Source organism: Apteryx rowi, unplaced genomic scaffold (genome assembly GCF_003343035.1).
Source record: "Apteryx rowi isolate R43461 unplaced genomic scaffold, aptRow1 scaffold_20, whole genome shotgun sequence".
Lineage (NCBI taxonomy): Eukaryota > Metazoa > Chordata > Aves > Apterygiformes > Apterygidae > Apteryx > Apteryx rowi.
The window spans coordinates 4,705,407-4,725,106 of NW_020448308.1; the positions used below are offsets into that span (position 1 = coordinate 4,705,407).

The 19,700-nt window shown below is 45.8% G+C and overlaps 1 protein-coding gene across 2 annotated transcripts in view; it reads right to left on the reverse strand.

The window, feature by feature from the left end:
- Positions 1–280: 280 nt before the first annotated feature.
- The window catches only part of CALN1 (calneuron 1), a 148,214-nt gene continuing 128,794 nt past the window's right edge, over positions 281–19,700 (reverse strand). The window contains exons 4-6 of one of the 2 annotated variants that reach the window (XM_026063711.1): positions 8,032–8,185; positions 6,780–6,782; positions 281–408 (exon numbers count right to left, since the gene is read on the reverse strand). In XM_026063711.1, the coding sequence (XP_025919496.1) occupies positions 281–408; positions 6,780–6,782; positions 8,032–8,185 (285 nt within the window). The remainder of the gene's footprint in view (positions 409–6,779; positions 6,783–8,031; positions 8,186–19,700) is intronic. The other variant, XM_026063710.1, reaches the window with a different exon arrangement.

Genomic DNA, 19,700 nt, shown 5'->3' on the forward strand with positions numbered 1-19,700 from the left:
TACCATTGCTGTTTTGAAGCAGTAATTCGGGACTCCTGTATATTTTTTATTGCATTAGGAAACAAAACCTTTAAAGCATTAAGACAGCCCTTTTATGTCCCTGCCAAAAGGATGTAGTTGATTCACAAGACACATTACGCTGCTGGCCTCAGGCTCCTGTCGAATGTTGCTTTATGTGCCTGCCTCTGTCTCTTTCCCTTGAGAGAGTCGGATCAGGAAAAGCTCACCCGGTGGCATGCGCATGCATGGTCAGTTTGGTTCACAGTGTCATGGTGAGAGGCTATTCCATGCCGCTCCGGAGGATCTGGTTGGCCGCAATCAACATCACGCTTATAATAAAGGCCATGGCAAATGCGCAGATAAGGCTCTTCCGTACGCAGGTCTGTCTGTTCTGCTTCTGTGCGTGCACTGCAACAGGGAGAAGGAGGAGAAAAAGGGAAAGATGAGCTACTTGGCCCAAGAAACATTTTTGCTTTCCACCAGTTTCCTTTATGAGCTCGGATGTCCTTCCTTTGCCTCATATTCCATATATCTGGAATAAAACCTTCTGCTTAACCTTCTATGCATCCCTCAAAGATGCCCCCATGCTGACCAAGTCTTACCTTTCCTTGGAGACTGTTATCAGGTGAGTACTGCGGGGACATTTCCAAATAATCTGCCTTACTTTTTATTACTGCCAAACCAATCTTAATAGACCCCCCCCCACCCCCTTCATACTGTAGGAAGTCTTTTCTCTCTCACCTTGACTTTTAAACCATTCAAATGCTTGTAGATACATAAGAGTTTCAGTTCATTATTTTAGTTCTTTTGAGTTCTTTATGAAGTTTTCTCTGCAGTTATTTAATCAGACATATTGGTCTTCTGTGAATCCCCTTAGACTCGTCTAAGCAGTTACGGGTCAACTGGGAATGAGTGGAGACTGAAGACATGCTCTGTGACAACACTTTAAAAAACACTGTGATAGTTCCCATGAGTATGCACAGTGTGCTGATCATTTTTCTGAACTGTCTTTAGCTTTCCTGCGCCTAGGCAAAATCAGATTCATTAAGAACCTTTTTCAAATGAATGCTTGCAGAATAACTGGCAAGTCACTGTCAAAAGATGTGAGAGGGATTTTGAGCACTTAAAGTATGGGCAAATTGAAACTTTTAGGGTTTGAGGATATTTTATTTATCTATATATTTATAAGTTCAGCATGCTGTGGCCTGCTCAAGCCAGTTCTTGTCTCTGTCTCAGTCTCCCTCGCTATGAATATCAGACTAATAGGTGTTATTGGGAGGGTACTATGAAGATTAATCCATTTGCAAAGGCTCAGAAGGTCCTCTGAGAGAAACGCACATACATTCAGAAGATCCTCACCCACAGGATGGATAGCTCTACCCTGCTCATACGGCAGTAATGCATGGTCCTGTTTTGGCAGAAGAAGGGACGTGCCTATCTGCTTTTCTCACAGAGAATACTAAGAGCAGTGTGTCTCCTTTCTCATCATACTGGTGATGATGGGAAACTTTCAGATGGTTGAGAACAGGCTCAGAATGAGAATAAACCTAAAAGTCAACTAGGAAAAGGCTTCCTGACTGCCCAAGCCTGGAAAAGTCTAGGAGGATGTTTTGAGAGTATATAGAAGAAACTCTTGTTCTGATTCAGGCTTGAACCTTATCGCCCAAAGAGGGGGTAGCACTTGATGCTGCATTTTTGAACACTTCTGTTTCATCCCTCCTCACGTCCTTTGGTCAGGATTTAGCAGTGTCTGTGTCCTAATCCCAGCTCCCACGCGTTCCCCGAGCATTAGCTCAGCGCCAGAGGCATAATAACCCCTCGTCAGGCAGCACTTTGACTGAAGCCGCCTAGGGCAAGGAAATGCTGCGCAACCAATACTCCGAGGGGACACACTATGTGCCGCGCAGATAATGAAATCCCCCTTATGGCAGCTCTCCTAAATTACTTGCTTTCTGCTTGCGCCGCTCCACTCCCTGATTCCTTCATTTGCTTTTATAATGAACGCAGAATCAATATTGTGGTTCCTTGGTTTTGCACATGATGCCCCAGCAATTCAAGAAAGCTTGTTAAATACATGGCTTTGCTTACTGCTATTTCTTTACTTTGAAAACCTTCCCAGCCAGTAGCCAAATGGTTCTGCGTTGCTGTTCAGTGTGGGGCTGATGCAAATCGCTGTGGCTGGGAGCAAAGATTGGCCACGATTTAGCTTTTTGCGATGGCAACTCTCTCCTCTTTAAAGGAAGAGGGGTAAAGCACCTTCAGTGCTTCTTGTAAAAATAGCAGTGTTCCTGAATCTAACAATTTCTTTAGACTTCTGTTACATCGTCAAGTAAAAATAGAGCTTTAAGGTTGCACGATCCAGGGTAAGTCATCATTATTGTCCTTTATCTACTAGAAGGTATACCAAAGGTATACCAAATAACCAAACTACCGACCAAATAACTCTGGAGAAAAGGGGAAAGGTCTGTGCTAAAATGAGAAGGTTTTGCAGACCCAGAGAGCCCCTCTTGCTGTTGGCTGGGCTCTGCAGGAATTACAGCAGCGAAGACGAGGATGCTGACATGATTCCCTTACCCCTTGCTATCCAAAGGGAGCAAAGAAGCTAAAATTGCTGTTTCTCTTCACTGTAACACTGGGCTATGTGCTACCCTTGGGGCAGTCTGTGAATTGCCCTCTTACATGTGAAAAAAGTCTGTCGGGGCCACAGAGGCTCACATCCATGTCATCTAAATCTGGAAAAAGGAGGCCTCGAAGCCATTCCCTCTGCTGATATGGACTCCTGCAGGCTTGTACCATTCAAGAATAAACTTTCAAAACTTCCCTCTGATTCTTCCTTTTCCAGGGTGAAAGATTGCTGCTGCCCTGAGAGGGGACAGCTCTTAGGATGGAGCTGCCTGTGGATGGATGCCTGGGGGGCAGGGACTGGGTTAGCTAATTGGATTTAAAAATGGGCCAAGGTAGAAAGCAGCCTGAGCTCTGCTATAAAGTGTGTGGAGCTGCTGCCTAAAATGAGGAAAGCAAGCTTTGTCAGATGCATTTGTCCTCACTATGAACTGATGGGTCTTTGCCCTTGATTCTCTCATTTCTCTAACTGCCTAGAGCCTTTGAGCATGGCATCTGTGCTTTCTCCTGTTGGTTTCCACAGCGGGCATTGCCTTGGGGGCTGGACACTTGTTCTCTTTTACATTTCATTGACAGCAGAAGTTGCTACTACATGTGGGACGTGCTGGTGGTTTGGACATGAGCTGGTTCCTCAAACATCATCAAAATCAGAAGTTCCTCTGGAGATGTCCCAGCCTGCTGTTAGCAGGGGAGAGCAACTCCCAGATTGACCAACATAAAGGAAATCTCAGGAAGCAAAGACATGTCGATGCAGGGGACGTGCTGGATGGAAGGGAGGACTCAGCCATGGTGTCATTTGGTGACAGAGACAGGGTCCCACTGCTGAGCGGCCCAGCAGCTGCAAGCACCTAGCAACATGAGCAATATTTTGGGGCCTGCATCTGGCTAACCGCTTTGCCAAATCTTCATGGTGGAATATCTGCTGGAGGAGGCTGTGGCTGTAACTTCTCCACTGGGACATGGGGCAGATGGGCCCAGCCCATTTCAGGGTGCATGAATCCACCCGCTGTGGCTGCAAGGCTGGTTATGATGCAGGTGGCATGTTTGAGATCCCCAGGGTGAGAGCTGAGAACCTTCTGCAGAAAAATGTCTGCTAAAATGAACTGCTACAGTGTATTTACAGTGACTTTTGTCATAACCCTGCCAAAGGTGAATGATATTTGCTTTCTCTGGCTGGCTAGAGATTTATTTTTGTCTTAAGAGGTCAATTTTTCATTCCCACTGCCCTTAGCTGAGGAGAAGATGCTCCTAACGCTTGTTTGGAGTGGGGGTGCAGGGAAGCTGTGGCAGCTCTTGAATATCCAGTTAATATGAATGTCAGGGCTGAGGATGAAGCACCCATGGTAGGCAGCACGAGTCACCGCAGCCATACAGCATCCTTGTTTGCCATGAGTTTAACATTGTGAGCATTTTGATAAAGGAACTGCCAGACAAATGAGACTTGTGCTACAGATTTTTGTTTGTACAACATCAATGCAAACTGTTGTCCTTTTCTTGTGTCTCTTCCCACAAATACATACGTTTCTCTTGGCTCCCAGCTTCATTCTCCTGCCCTAAGCATTAATAAAATATAGTGAAATAGGCTGAAGATAAAACCATGCATTCCTTCCGGTTGTATCCTTTATTGGCTGGGCTGGTGTGGGCTGCTCGTACTGAGGAACTGGGCATCTTCTTTCCTTTGCTCTTCCCCAAGTAGAAGGCAAACTAACCCCCCCCCCCCCCCAAATGGTGTAGGAGGAAAAGCTGTAACATAAGTGTAGATCTGATTCTTGTGGATGACTATTATGTTCAGAGTGAGCTGAACAAAATCCTAGACTTGTCCCTGGCTATAATACGAATTTTGTATTTGATTTAAAACGTGTCTGTGTGTGTGTGAGAGAGAGTTAATATATCATGTTGACAAAGGAAGAATATTAAAAAGCTTAGATCTGAAGGCCTTATCGTGACAAGAAGCCAAGATGTCAGAATTATGAGAATGACACAAATTATAATTGTATGTATTTGTACCAGTGGTGGTATTATCTGTACAATGCTGGTTAGTGTCTGGCTGTTTTTCACCAGTGCTGCAGGACTGGTACTTCAGTTCTTGTGGATAGTTATACTGGCATAAATCTGGCTTATAAAATTGGCTTATCAGAGAGAAAAATCTTTCCTTGATTTTTGCAGGAGCAAAGTAGATTGATACAAGTGCCTTTTAACAGGAGACAAACACCATCTGCTGTCAGTATAGCAGCACCTTTCCTGGAGTGGTACAGAGGGGAGTGCATTTATCCAGATACCAGTCCCCAGGGTCTCTGCAGACCTGACTTTTCAGGTATCTCCAGACTTTTTGATGCTGAACATTTCTCTGTTTACGAATGCGGCAGAGCTGGGCTGAGCCAGATAACACCACCTGTGCGTGGGACAGGGAAGGCAGGGGTCTGGGAGCTTCATTTTGGAGGGAAGAAAATATCCAGTAGTGACAGTGAGTGTAGATCTTCCTTTATATCACAGTAGTGAATGTACCTGCAGTCTCTCTTCCCTTAGGAGCCATTCACAAATCTCAGTGAAAACCACTGGGGCTGATCCTGGCTTCACTCCTACCCACAAATAAAGGCACTTGGAATGGGGTGGATCAAATGTACATTACGTGTGGATGCAAACTGCTAAGCTAGTCCTTTTAGGCTATGCTTACAATTGAAAGATAGGTGCAGTTCATCTCATCCCAATGTAGTGCTTAAAATAAATTAGAGGAATTGTACCCAAAAAGCATCTCCTTCACTCTAGGAACTAAGATGTGAATAAAGAGTGACTAGATTACATGGAGATGCTTTTGTACAGCTATCTAAAGCTGAGCTGCTGTCTAAACTTCATGACAGCTCTCCTTACTGCCATCGATCCACTTCACGCCCCACAGTTGCTGCATCGGAGCCCTGTAGGGAGTTTAGCATATGGCAAATGGGAATGCCAAGGGCAGCTGCATCTCCTCTGGCACAAGTAGGTCATTCAGCTAATGGCTATGTCCAGCCTAGAGAGCTGAGGTGACATTACCAGCTCTCAGCCTGCCTTTCCTGGGAGAAATGCTCATGTCAGAAAGGCCACGGACCGGAGCCATCCCCTTCTTCTGGGACATGAAGCAAAACTTTGCATCTTGGTTGACAGTGTTCAGTTGATCTTCATTCTCTGGGGGATTTGTGCGTGTGTGTGTGTGTATTTCTAACAACATCTAAAAAAGGGTCTGTTTTGCTTCTAGGTTCTGCCTAGCACCAGCAATGCCAACATCCCACGAGAAAAGCTGTTCTTGCTGTACTTTTGGAAGCTAAGACTTCCAGAATGAGATGCTGAGCATTTAGTTTATTGGACACATCTTCTGTGACCGGGATAGTTCACTAAGCCAAAATAAGTCCTGTCTGCATGCATCTTGCAGCAGTGACAGCTGCAGGCTGGCGCAGGTCTCTGCTGAATCAGCAGGTCACTGGGGACCAACAACTCCATTCAGGTAAGTAAGCATCCCTTCCTGCCTCTCTCCAGGAAGAAAGAAAATGTTGCTTGGCTTGGTTTGAAAAGTGTCACTGCTTGCCTCCCTCCTGCAGGCTTTTTAAAATTCAGCTATGCTCTTCCACGTCTTTTCTGCAGTGTTTAGCAGAGGATGAGCGTGCTGGATACATCTTCTGAATCCTGTTAACTAGCCAGGCTAAGAATTGCACTAGTATGTCTATCCTTTGCTTTGTTTCAGAGGTGCACCAGCATCTCTGCATTGTGGTCTCCTGCTTGGTGCCCTTTCAGGGACAGTGCCAAGCAAGTGGTGTAAGTGCATGGGGAGGTACAGTGCAGATGCATTAGCTCTGCTCATTGCTGTTGGTATAACGTGGAGCTGTGCTAATACCAGTCTTGTCTCTCTGGCTTGGCCCAGCCCTGAGCTGATATGGGTGTACTGCTGATGGCCTAGGAGCTAATTTATTTGCCGGGAGTTCAAGGATTTCTGTAATGTCAATAAACACAGGATATGGGCAGCGTAGATAAAATTGTGTGTGCCCTGCTATGATGTTACACTGAGAGCAAAAAGGACAAGGTTGAATGTTTGACACAAATTTTCCTTTTCATTTCCTAAGAGACACTGAACTGACCCATAAATTTTATTTTCATAGCGGTTCCAAAGTGAAAATCTGCCCAGGTACCACCTCATGACTGTGTGGCTAATTTGTTTTATTAATCTTTGTGTGGTGCAACCATGGTTTTATATAGATAGCAGTAATAAGCAGGTATTCTATGTAGAATGAGATATTTATGACTCTAACACAGTGTCATAGTGTAGAGAAAGACAGTCGTGGTGTAATAGCAGAGGCCTTGAGAAGTGGAGACACAGGACGTGGTGTAGAGGAGTACAGGTATGGGATGATGAGAAATGGGGCACAGGCTGCCACTGAAGACCCCATGGCTATAAACAACCCACTACTGGTCAGTTAAAAAAATGCAGACTTGGAGCTGGATAAACAAAGAAATGGTATCTAACATACATAAATGTCACTATATATAGTAAATGTGGATGTAACCCAGAGCTGTAGACCAATGAAAAAAGAGAAAGGTGTGAAAGTATGTTATCAAACATAAAAATAGGACCCCAACTGGAGCATATTCCTCCCAGCAAAGGACTCTAGAGGCTGATGAGTTGCCATAACACCCTCCCCTGCCAAGACCAGAATGAAACCACTGACCTTAGGACCCAGAAGAGCAGTGGAAGTGTGAGTGTAACACCAAGGAAAGGGGTAGAAACTAAGAAGTGTGTGTGTGTGTGTGTTATAATTTTAAACTATTGCTGTGTTTTTTTCTCTATATGTGTACTCTAACTGCATTATTAGTCTTTCTTTTTCTGTAACAATTAGATCTGGACTAATAATGATTAGATCTTAGGATTTCAATTATACTAACAATAAATTCTTGGCTTTACTTATATATACACTTCCTCTTTGCCCATAAACAAGATTTTGAACATGGCAATGACTACACCATTGAACAGTACAAGCCTAACGCAGCTTGCTAGCTTAGGAGCCTGGTGCCTATAAAGTCTCTCTAGGTAAGCGAGCAGAGATGCATATTTCTGTAGGGAAAGTCAATCTATCTTAGACACTTACCTTAGCGTGGGCTGCATGGCCCTCTGCATGAATCCTGCCAAGGAGAGAAAGGCCATGAGCACTTCAAAGGACCCACTAGTCCATACCTCTGCCTGAGGACAGGATCGACTTTATTTCAACCACATGGAAGAAGGTTAAAGGCCAGCTCCTGAGCTCTTTAAGTGTGTAATTGCTGCTTACTCTAAATAGCCTAGCTCCCTTGCACCCTTGCTGGTTGGATGTGTTGCTGACCAGACTCAGACTTCCACAAACGAAGCAGAAAGAGAATCATTGAATAGAAACACAGGAACTTGCTCACCTTCAAACTCTGTTTGGCAGTTGCCAGAGTTTTCATTTAAACTCTCCTCCTCATTGATAATGATGTTTTCAATGTCCTTCATCGTTAAGTGGTCCCGGAACGCATGGTAGAGGATGTGTTTCAGCTCCTCCAGCGTTATCCTCTGCATGTCGAACTGCAGGAAGAGACCGAGTTAGACTTGGCTAGTGGTTACAAGCGTGGTACTCAAAGGAAGAGAGGCATGCCGGCACATCACAGCTCCCTACTCATGTTTGCTTTCAACACCTCAACATAACCTCGCAAAGTTTGCTCTTCTAGGTTCATTTAGCAGCAACAGTAAAGAACATTACAAATGAACATTGCCAGAGCTCTTGCCATGTTATTTATTGACAGCGGAGCAGTAGAGAGAAGCATAGTCTTGTACAGAGGTGGCTTTCCAGGCTGGAGATGCAGCAATCCACCATCAGTCCCTGCCATCCCAGCACAGATAACTCCCCAAGACGTTCCCCTGTCACCTCCCACTCCTAGCCATGAGCCACAACCTTCTCCCTGCCCCTTTTTCCTTCTGACCCCAGTTGCATCTGTGTGGAGAGCACAAGCAGAGAACATTTCCCTCTTAGCTGATTCTGCTGTAGATCCCAGACATACCAGACACCTACTTTAAAAACAGCGGATTCCTACAGAATATGTGGAAGTGAACACTTTGCAGCAGAAGAATGATGCATATGTATAAGCTTCATGGTATTAATGTCTGCTAATGGTACACAAGAGAGGGCATTCACACCAGCTGACTCACACAGCCAAGGGAGGAGGCCAGTCTCTTTGAGCCACCAGTGCAGTCAACAAAGAAGGACAGAAGTGCTCTGAGTCAGTCTGCAGTCTCTCCCCAGCTGCTGACTAGAGGCAGGGGGTCATCATATATATCACCTTAAATAACAGCCCTTACGGCCCAAAACACTGGTTTGCCCTAGGCAGTGAGCACCAGGACTTTTACAACCATCTCTAGCCAAACATGCAAGAAACTTCAGAAAGGCCAAACAACATCTCTGACTTAAAACTGTGGCGGAGGAAAAGAGATGCGAACTTGCGCTTGCTGCTACAGTTAGAGTGTGGTGATAGCATGCAATCAGACTGCAGATCCAGCATTTCGGAAATGGAATAGCATGAAACCCCCCTCTTTCCCCCCAGCCTGATAAGGGCAGGAGCAATCTTATTGGTTCCTCGCTGCTCAGTGTGTTATCTAAGGTCATTTTCCCTGACCACTGTTCCACACCTCATTGCACAGACGAAAAATCGTTAATCCTCAAAGTGATTAACGGAGGAAAACAAGTACACTTTGATTAAACCCAGACCCCTGAAATATGTATGTCTGTATGTGTGTGTGTGTTTGTGTGTGTGTATTGACAGACAGATTTGCACACATTCATACATATTTGTTCACCTACACTTAGAAGCACTGATCTCTACAATTCTTTTTCTTTTTTTTATGTGCAACGATTAAAAGCCTGGTATAGAAAATTTGTGGAAAATTGTAGCAGACAGCACCGGCAAGAGCTAAAGTTCCCATCTTTGTCCCAGATGAATTCTCTGAAAAGCCCATCTGTTGGGTTTGGTAGTTGTGCTCCTGTCCTTGTTCCTCAAGGAAAACAGTGTTCATGCTGCCCAGCTAAAAATAGCAAGCACATAATTGTCACCAGTGGTCCCTTGTCTCACAGTTCAAAGTTGGCATTGCAAATCCCCCTGGTATTTACTCACAAATTTCCAGCCTGCTTTGTTGTGCATGAAGAAATCTGTCCTCCCATATTCTGCTTTAAAAGAACAAGTAAAATTGAGTAACTCTGTACTTCACAACCGGCATGATTATGAAAAGCGTTTCTCCTGGCAACTAGAGGTGTGGAAACAGGGGCTATCATGTACAGTTGTCTTACAGCGGTGTCAGGAGGCATCATTGGTGGAGGTTTGCAGAACACCTTGAGGCTGCCTCCCTCCCACCCCTGGAAGGCAGTTGACCCTCAGAACTACAAGTAATCTCAGTCAAGTCTGCTTGTCTAGCTGTGCTGAACATGCACCAGCACCATGGAGGAGAACCTGACCTGCCTTCAGCAGAAGAGGTGCTTGAGGTGTAAATGTCTAGGGAGTGAGCTGAACCCTCTGGGTAGGGGATCTGTTCTGGGGTAAAAGCAGAGCTTTCTCACCAGCCGCCCAGCTCCTGCTTTCCCTTGTGGTCTTTGTCCATGGGGAACTCACACCCATACTGGAGCCCTGGCATCTTCCTGAATGCATCCATATGCCAAAACCCATAATTTCATCCTAGTGGTCACTTCATATCAATCTGAGCAGCCTGTCTTTGTGTGGTTCACTCCATCCCATCAGGATGGGAGGTGCAATCGATGTTAGAGCATTTTTCCCTGTTCTTGGTTCTAAGAAAGTTTTCTGAGATCAATACAAACTTTTTTGCTGTAGTTTTGGGTTTTTTTTCTCTCCCTTTCAGGGAATTGTCTTTCTATAAGTTATCTAAGACCTATGTTTACCCACTACTGGATGAATGCTCACCCCTGTGAGTGCTTCTATGTCCACAGAAGTGTCACTGCGATCTGCTCTTTACTGCGTACTTTAGTTTTAGGCTTCCTCATATGTCCTTTTCTCAGGATGTCTGCAGGGACATGCGAGCCTCCTTTGGACATGCTGGAAGTGCTCACAGACTTGACGCGGGCAAGGTACTTACAGAACAGGGACTTCCTGAATGGTGTGTGCGTGCTGGCCTTGTGGAGAGCAAGAAGTAAAGGAGGATTAAGTGCTTCAGGATCTGCCTCGCTATGTCCCAAGGCTACTGTAGTGGAAGAGTAACATCTCTGGATCAGACCCCTGCTCTTTCATGTCTGCTTCCAGCATGGGTCAGCTTCATCAGAACAATGACACAACCTGGGAGGCAAAGACAGACATTGGCAGGTTCCACATTCCTGCTATCTTCTCCTGATAGGTAGCCAAGGGACGTGGAGGCACAGCAGCAGCAGTCTATTGACTCTTTGCTTTCCTTGTCAGCACTATTTCTGCTTCTCTTGCCCCCAGCAGCAACTCTACCTGGGCTAGAGAAGTGGTGTGGAGAATGCCAGCTCCCTCGTTAACCAGACAGCTTGAGACAAAGGCAGGCAGCAAACCATTCCCCATCCCTAGCTAGTCAGCACCCTGCCAGTGATTGCCTGTGGACCAGGATGCTGGACTGCAAGTGACTGGTTGGCTCCCAGTGCTGCAAGTAATCTCAGTTTAGTGTTAGGATGCCATCCAGTTGCTGTTACTGTTGTCAGAGCATGTCCATCAACTAGCTTACAGGTCATTTCCCTGGCAGAGTATCTCCCTGGCACATAAAGACTTGGCACATTTCATTTAACCTCTTTAAGGATAAAATAGAGAATGAAGACTAGCCCAGGAATTTCTTAGATGTGGGGATTTTACTTTGAAAGAACTCAGAATTACGTGTGTGAAAACTAACCTTGAGGCACACCATCCCCTATGTTGGCATACATTGTTCCTTTCCTTTGCAGATCTCCCTTTATAGCAGCATCGCTATTAGCAAACTTTTGTAGAGGCTACTGTGATGCTACCTGTTGTCTTGCTTCAAGCTACTTGAATTACAAAAACAATCATTGGTATCTTCTAATCTGCTTAATAATGTGGAAACTGTAATGACTTGTGGCTTTCTGGGTCTTTCTGTACCAGTTAATCTGTGTAGTGGGAAACAATTGTTGTCTTGCTAAAATGCATCTGTTGCTGAGTCTCCAGCTCTTGCTTTTAGGCCTTATGCTAATATAGGGAGAATTTATTCTTTTTTATTATTTTTCCTTTATGATTTTGTCTTTTAGGAAGAGGAGCCATCTCAGATGGGGTTCAAAGACACTCTTACTGGCTTGTGTCCTGAGCATTCGGCCTGTCGGCAAGCATATATTCCTTGGTTCTACTTCATTTCTGGCTTGCCCTAAGTTCCCGGTACTTGCATGCTGGAGACATTTCTTCCATTAGGTAAGTATGTCTTCTGGAACCAAAATCATAGCACAGAACTTTGTCCAGACTGGGCTCCAGCTTGATGCAGTCAGAGACACAACTTTGCATTGGATTTGGGCTCCCATGTAATTTTTTCTGTCATCATTGCTCGCAAATCTGGTAGTTTTCCTGATTCACTTTTCAATTACTCTGGCTTTTTATTGTTGTAATGATGGTAACCAGGGAGCAACTCTTAACTTTTATTGGTTCCACTGAGAGGAAAACTGACTGCTGCAAGCTGAAGACTTTCTATAGGATTCATAATTAGAAGAAATCAATGATGCCACTTCTGAACTGCTGCTCTTGGAATACACAGTAATCAATGATATAGAAACAAACTGTGTCTAACACTGATGCTCAAATGCCCCAAGTAATACAGTGAGTATCCTGAATGAAAACCTGCTGCTTGTACAGGTGTTTAGCTTCCTATGGAGAGCACTGGGAATCATCCCCTGCAGGTTTTGGTGGACTTCAGTAACCGTCACCAGCAAAGACCTCTCTTGGAGTCAGAGGATGTTGCCCCAGGAGATATCCAGAAGGGAACGTGGACCTGATCCAATCCAGTCAATAGTTTCCTGATTCCTCCTCACTTTAAATTTCCTGCCGGGAATGAAAGCACAGTCCCTACTAGTTCCTCCAGTCTCTATATCCCTGATTTCCAAAGTTTGCTGTTGGTTGATAGCTACTATGGCTGCAGAGCACTGTTTTGATTACTGGCACCTTGTGCAGATACTTAGCTGTCCTACTGCTGCCGCTGATCTATGCAGGGAAACAATCCTATGAGACGAGCTTGCTTCTTTGCAGTGTTAGATACTGAAATATTACGTATGATAATTTCCTTTAATGTCAGATCAGCCTTTAAAATACAGTGGCAAGAGTTCTTTCGTTGAATCCTCAATTGGCCTCGCTACCTTACAGACTGAGGAACACCAGGTGGGCACCCCATGCAGTGCAGTGACAGGGACCGTTCTCGCAATGCCCATATATGCCGGAGCCTGCCGCACCAGGGCTTCAGAGCCCGCAGCGTGCCCGACTTCCCTGCACTGTCAGAAAAGTGTGGGCACTCCTCTTTGGGTGTAGATTCAACTTTCACAGCTCCCTTGAAAAATCTATCAAAGCTGCATCAATAAAAGTGCTCTTTTCAACAAGGGGCAGGACTGGCTCCTCTAGCAGTCATGGTTTCAGCTAGGAGAACGCTCAGATGTTAATTTTTCCTGAGGCTATTGGGCACAGTTTTCCCATGTAAGCCATCTAAAAAGGTCCTTTTCTGCCTTACCACTGTCCATGAAGGCTCCAAATGATCCTTGCAACTACTGACTTGATAATCACATGTTGGGATGGGAGACTTTGAGACAGCAGCAGGAGAGCAGGCTCTTGACTGGTGCTTTTGAGAATCAGGTCTGCAGTGCCAAAAGCTTCATGTTTTGTAGATTCCTTGTTTGGAGCAGGCCTTGCTAATTCTGAACAATGAGTATAATACCTTTGTCTTGGCTATCAGACCTATTGCATTTCAAGCCATGGGTCTCTTGAACACTGCAAGGTTTTATAGCTTGCTACATCTGAGTAAGCTGGCCAATTACTATTGTTTTCTAGCACGCTGGACTTGCAAATGTGAGCTGCTTTAACCACACACAGTTTTGTACTGGGTTTCCACAGCCTGTGTTCACAGTTAGATAAAAAGCGATAGGGTGATTCTGTGCACAGAGATGTAAATTCACAATCACACCTTGCTCCACTCCTGTCTCAGCTTTCCTCAGCCATGGGTCCACAGTCCATCGCAGGCAAATGCAAACTGGCTCTGCCCACCCTCCCAGCCGACTGAAAAGTCCCGGGACGTGGCCCCCAAAATACTCTGCCTCTGCACAGCAGCTGGCTGGGCTTTGTGCTGTGTTAATCACAGTCGCGTTGTTTCTGGGTAGCTCTGAAGGCACACACAGCTTCTGTGAGCACTCGCAGCAGATCGCATAGCCGTTCCTTTTGTCAGCTGGGCTTTGAGCTCATAAACTACCGATCTGGGACTGTTCTATAGGGCCAATGTTTAATGTTGGCCACAGATGAACGCGCAGAGCCCCAGTCTTCTCAGTGCAGAATCTAATGTATTCCCAGCTCTGTCTGGGGGCCAGATGAATGGCCATTTTGTACTGACTGTACTTGCTAGATAAGCTCGGCCGCGGATATTTTATAATGAGAGGGAAACTGTGTATGCTGGAAAAGCCAGCAGTGTCTGGAGCAGCAGTGAGACCATGCACAAAAGGGAGCGAGCTCCCGCAAGTGAAGCTGCGTTTGCAGATGGGATTTGTACTGTAAAGGCTGAAGGACTCACTAGTGATGACTAAGAGACAGCTAGCACCATTTCGATCCACGGCACTATCCATAATGTACTGTGGCTGGCTGGCCCATGCTGTAAAAGATTCTGGATGAAAAGACAACATATGCAAAAACAAATAAATATATATATATATATTTACACGTGTGTGTGTGTGTGTGTGTGTGTGTGATTGATATAGTCTGTGCAAACAGAATTATAGGCATGCTAAAAATTTTCTAAACATCCAGACATACACCCCCTCCAAATCCGCAGGTTTTCTCTTACACAGTTTTCTATCAGAGTCTCTACTATTTGCTGCTAAAGGGTGAACGTTTGCCAATCTGAGGCCTAGAGCGCCTTGCTTGCGTGCTGACCTGGGAGAAGGCAAAGACAAAGCAACAAAGCCATTTGGGAGCCTGCAACGTGCAAACAATTTTAAAGCAGCAAGGCCATTTTCCTAAGTTTTCCCCATCCCTGAATCATTACTACCTTTAAAGTAGAACTAACCTCCTCTATCCACCCCCTTGCTGGCTCACATATCCACTGAAGGAGGGGTGGGAGTCCTACAGCTTCAGGAATGAAAATGCAGAAGATGTATTTTGTTCGGCTTCATACACATGTACTTGTTGAAGGTGGCTGACTATGTGCTGCTGTAAGCTGAAGATGGAAGGTTCTTTTTTCTTTTCCCCTTCAATACTTCCTTTCCTCTTTTGACCATTTGCTCCATGCCACAGTGTGCTCTGAACGTTTACAGCCCGAGGCTAAGCAGCGCAAAGGTCCTTCAGGATTGCTTTGTGAGCTGTGGCAGGGCCTGGAGCTGTTCCCAGGTGTGCACAACCACTTTCTCCTTCTGCGGACTGCGCCCGGCCATGTGTAAAGGTCTCACATTGCTCTACTGAGAGCAGCTTTATGCCAGTTTGCTGCCCTTTCATGGGGGAAGAGGGGAGGGGGGCAGGAGAGAGAAGGTGGAGACCCGGCCCTTGTGTACCGCAAGGGAGAGCGTGTGCTTCTGTTCAGTAATTCACCCCCCTCCACCTCCCAATTTACCTATGTGCCTCTGCTGCTGGGAAAAGACTCCTACCAGAGGTGTCTCTGGTCTTTGCCTGCTGAAGATTATAATACTTCAGGCTTCTGATAGGAGTTGAGCCACCATGCTAGTGCTGGGCCAACATCTCCACCTGGAAGTGGGGAAGGGAGGAATAAAGAGGGCTTTAACCTCAGCAGTTCTGATATTACCACCACTGTCCAGGTTTTGCCCCCAGCCATGACGAATGCACTTGCTCCTAGATTTGCACCTTGCTCCCAAGCTACGCAGCGCCTGCTCTGTTTGTAGTGGATTTGTGTAGTTTTTGACTATCTTTGGAAGTTGAATATGTAAATCTTGAGCAACATGCAGGTACAGTCTCCTCCATCAGCATCCAAAATCCAAAGGAAAAGGTCTGGCACATGCTGGCTGCAGTCCCCCTTCACTGCTTTATCCTCACTGCTCACTCCGGGTGCCAGCAGCGAATGCACCCAGAGAGTGTTTTTTCCATCCAGCTCTTCTATCACTCTCATGAGGAGCATGAGGCTGCTTGGCCCTGTCTGCTCACATGGGACTCCTACCTGCCCTATAGAGGTAAATGTGCAGGCTTATTCACTGACACTGTCTGTGCAAAAAGGGTAAAGACTAGAGGAAATGTGTGTAGCAGAGCTGTAAGGACACTGCACACAACACCGAAGGAGAGTCCTGCACTCCTCAGCAGCTCAGTGGAGGTTTGGTTGCCCTAAGAGGAGGAACCAGGTCCAAGCTCCACCAAGAGCTGCAAGCTGGGCCAGGATCCTGCTGGGCAGGGAAAGCAGAGCAAGCCCTTGCTAGGCTGCCTATTTGACTAAGCCCCAAACTGCGAAGAGGGCAGCCAACGTGACACTGCGAGTGCCTGCCCGCCCGCTCAAGTTGGCTCAGCAGCGGCAGGATGTGTCCCGGGCCATGCTGCCCTGCAACCATCCCTACACAGGCTGTTCGTAACAAGTTCTCCAGCCCTACCTTGGGTTTGGGGTTGCTGTCACCTCGGTTATCACTTGCTTATACACCCTTCGCGAACAGAGAGTTTGTCGGATGCTGAGCCAGAGCACCCCAGTTGCTGGGGAGCTGTGAAAGGGTAACAACCTCATTTCCATAGTAACAGGCTTGTTACTGCGCTGGCTGCTGCTCACGGGAGATTGCTCCATTCTTTCCAACAGCTTTGTCGGCAGGAAATTGTACATACATTGATAAATTAAAATCAGATTTAAGTGTATATTCACAAAACCCTTCTTAACCCTCAGCACCTGGCCTAACTTCGCATTATAAAATAGCGTGGTATTCAAAACCTAGACTGGCCCATGGATACTGCCTCCCTGTGTGTCCCTCCAGCCACCCACATAGTCCACATGGGGCAGATGGCTACTGAGTAACACGGCCTTGATATCCGCAGTTCTGTGAGAGGCACTGACTTCTATATATCTGCTAACAAACTGGTCAGAATTTCCTATGCATGGGTCAGACACATACTTCTTTACCATTACGTGTTGAATAAAGAGGAAAAAGGAGGTTAAAACCAACATCCTCTGTTCAGATGAGCCAGGAACATGCCCTTTCTGGAACTGAGAGATCTCTTGGGTAGTTGTCTCGATACTTTGGGCACCACATTAGTGCCCAAAGGTGTCTAGTGCTGAGTTTGATGGCCTTGGGGACTGCAAGCTTTGGTGCATGGGACTGGCTCCAGCGAATGCAGGAGACCTGCTGGCCTCCCTGGTATTAAAAATAGAGGTTGTGGACTCAGGTAACCAGCTCCTCTCTTGGGAAAGGCAACCAGCAAGGCTGGTGGTCAGGATGCTTCATATACTATTTTCTAAATACTAGTGCTGCTACACAGAGAATCCTGATTTCCTTAGTACCTCCTCGCCCTTATTGATAGATGTTGTTTATTCAGAGAGAGTTAAGCAAAGCTCTTTTACACTTGTTTTCTCGGCAAAGATGGCTATCCCCGTGTGCTGTCCTGCTCCCTGCACATCCCCTTATCTGGTTATAACTGTTACCGATGGCTAGGATGTGCACTCCCTGTCATGTACTGGGGGCACCTGGGGTTTTAGAGCTACCTAGCAAATTGGCCTATTTGACAAGGTAATAGGACTCTGTGCCCAAAAGTTATGGTTGCCCTTGCTCACATGCAAGTGCCTGCTAAAGCATGTCTACAGACCAAGGGCTGAGGGAGGGCCAAGGTATCACCAGTAAGTCCTGTGTGCTCAGCGCTGACCACATTTCCTCCCTTGCAGAAAAGCATTAGCTTTGGTTGCCATGTCCCCACCTGCATCCCATGTGGGTTTAGAGCATCTCTTAAACTTTCCGTCTACAAAGCATGGGATTGCTGCACCACTACCCAGTTCAGAGTTGGTGCACCCAGAATGCTTCTAAAATGACTCAGTGAAGACCCGGTAGTTTGGGTCTTGGGTTGGAAGATGCTGCAGACAACCAGTCTGCAAAGAAATATGCTTGTATAGTCCTTGCTGCATGAGAATGAGCCTAGAAACATAGATCCCTCTGTTAGATCTAATCACCTCATTAGGCTGATGCTGTCCTCCACTAGAAACACACTTTAAATCTCTGAGATGGTATTTTAAGCAGGAGGCTGGGTCAGCAACTTTGCCTCCTCACTGAACTCTGTGCTTCACAGCTGGGACATAATTGTTATTAAACTGGGCTAAGAGAAATAGGCCTCCTGGTAGGTTAAATCTCAGAAACACCTCCACAGAAAACACAGTAGGAATATTAATCCTGGTCCCATTCAATTAACTTTAAATAGTTTATCTGAAACAAGGAGAAGAAGTGTTTTGGTTTTCCTTTTTTTTTTAATTAGCAAATGCTCTCAGGATGAAGTACACATTAACAGGTTTTAATGATTTCTTTTTCCTAGTTTTAAAGCTCCCAGGTCTTGAAAACAGGCTCCAGGTCTGATCCCAGTCAGAGTGAATATATAAATAGATCTACAACATCTTGACCTTAGATGTGAGTCTTGTGGGAGCTTCTCAGAGGAGTGAACTAGCAAGTTTTAATTAGAGCTAAAGCTGGGAATTCCCATTTGGGAGTGAGCATCTTCAGATTCTGCAGACTACCCTGAAGACATTGTTTCCAATGGATTCATCTCTCCAGTGTAAATCTATCACCTGGCGTAGCCAGTCTTACATGAGACTTGTTCGGGACTTGTAAAGTCTGCACGTCAGGTGGTAGGCAATGGATTTCAAGGCAATCCTGCTTTTCCCTCTATTCAATCAATCAATAACATGAGAGCATGACAAGGTGGTTTCATGGCAGGTCAATATGGAGGCTGTGCCAAAGACACGTTTTTGCAAAAAACAAAACAAAACAAAACAAACCCCTCTTCATTCTTTCCCCTACGAGGTGCACCTCCTTCAGGGGAAGGGCAGAGAGGTTCATACTCCTGGAGAGACCTGGTGAGGGACCCTCAGGTGAGAGCAGTTCCTGCGCTGGCGCATGTGCCTTCTGGTCAAGTAGGGCACATCACATTTACATCTTGACCCAGGTACTAACAGAGCAAGGATGTGAGGTGACCTTGATCTACATTAGCTGCTCAAAAGCTAAAGCTTGTGACATTAGAGGTGCCAGTCAAGCAGCTTCACAGGTGTGGAACATGGGCTACTATTTTTTTGACAGCAACAATAAAACTGACACCCAGCAAGCACAGTAGGATTATGGACTGAGGAAGAGGCAATGTACAGCAAAAAGCCTGTCCTTTCTACTTCAGAAAATAGATTGAATTTGACCCACTGCTACTCTCCCCACTTTTCACAGACAACCGCTGGCAGCATCACTGCCTGGAGGGGCAATCTTTAAGCTTCTTCCGAATTAGAGAAGACAGCAGAAACCTGAGTGAAGTAAATGAGCCGGCTGTGGAGCCCTGCTCCAAATGTCTTCTGAAAGCCTTTAGCCAAAGGAAACCAATTTTTTACTTAGCAGTTACAAATGTTTTGAGGATGCTGGGAGAAGTGGATTAGAAGGTGAGACATTTTGCCGAAATGCAGGAAGAACACTAATAATTAATAAAAGCTTTACCAGTGAGACTGAGAATTACTACAGGAAACCTGAGGCATCCTTGACCCTGTAGATGCTGGGTAAAAAAAAAAAAATCAGAGCAAGGCAGCAAACAGGCCTTCTAATACTGCCGTCTAACACCAAGCAAAGCTGAGATAGACTGAAGGCAGCTTCTCAGGCTGCTCTATTTAACCAAAATATATTTATTTTCTAGGTTTGTCCCCTTGTCCCTTAGCTCACTGTAGTCCTCTGGTCTGTCTGGTCCCAAACACA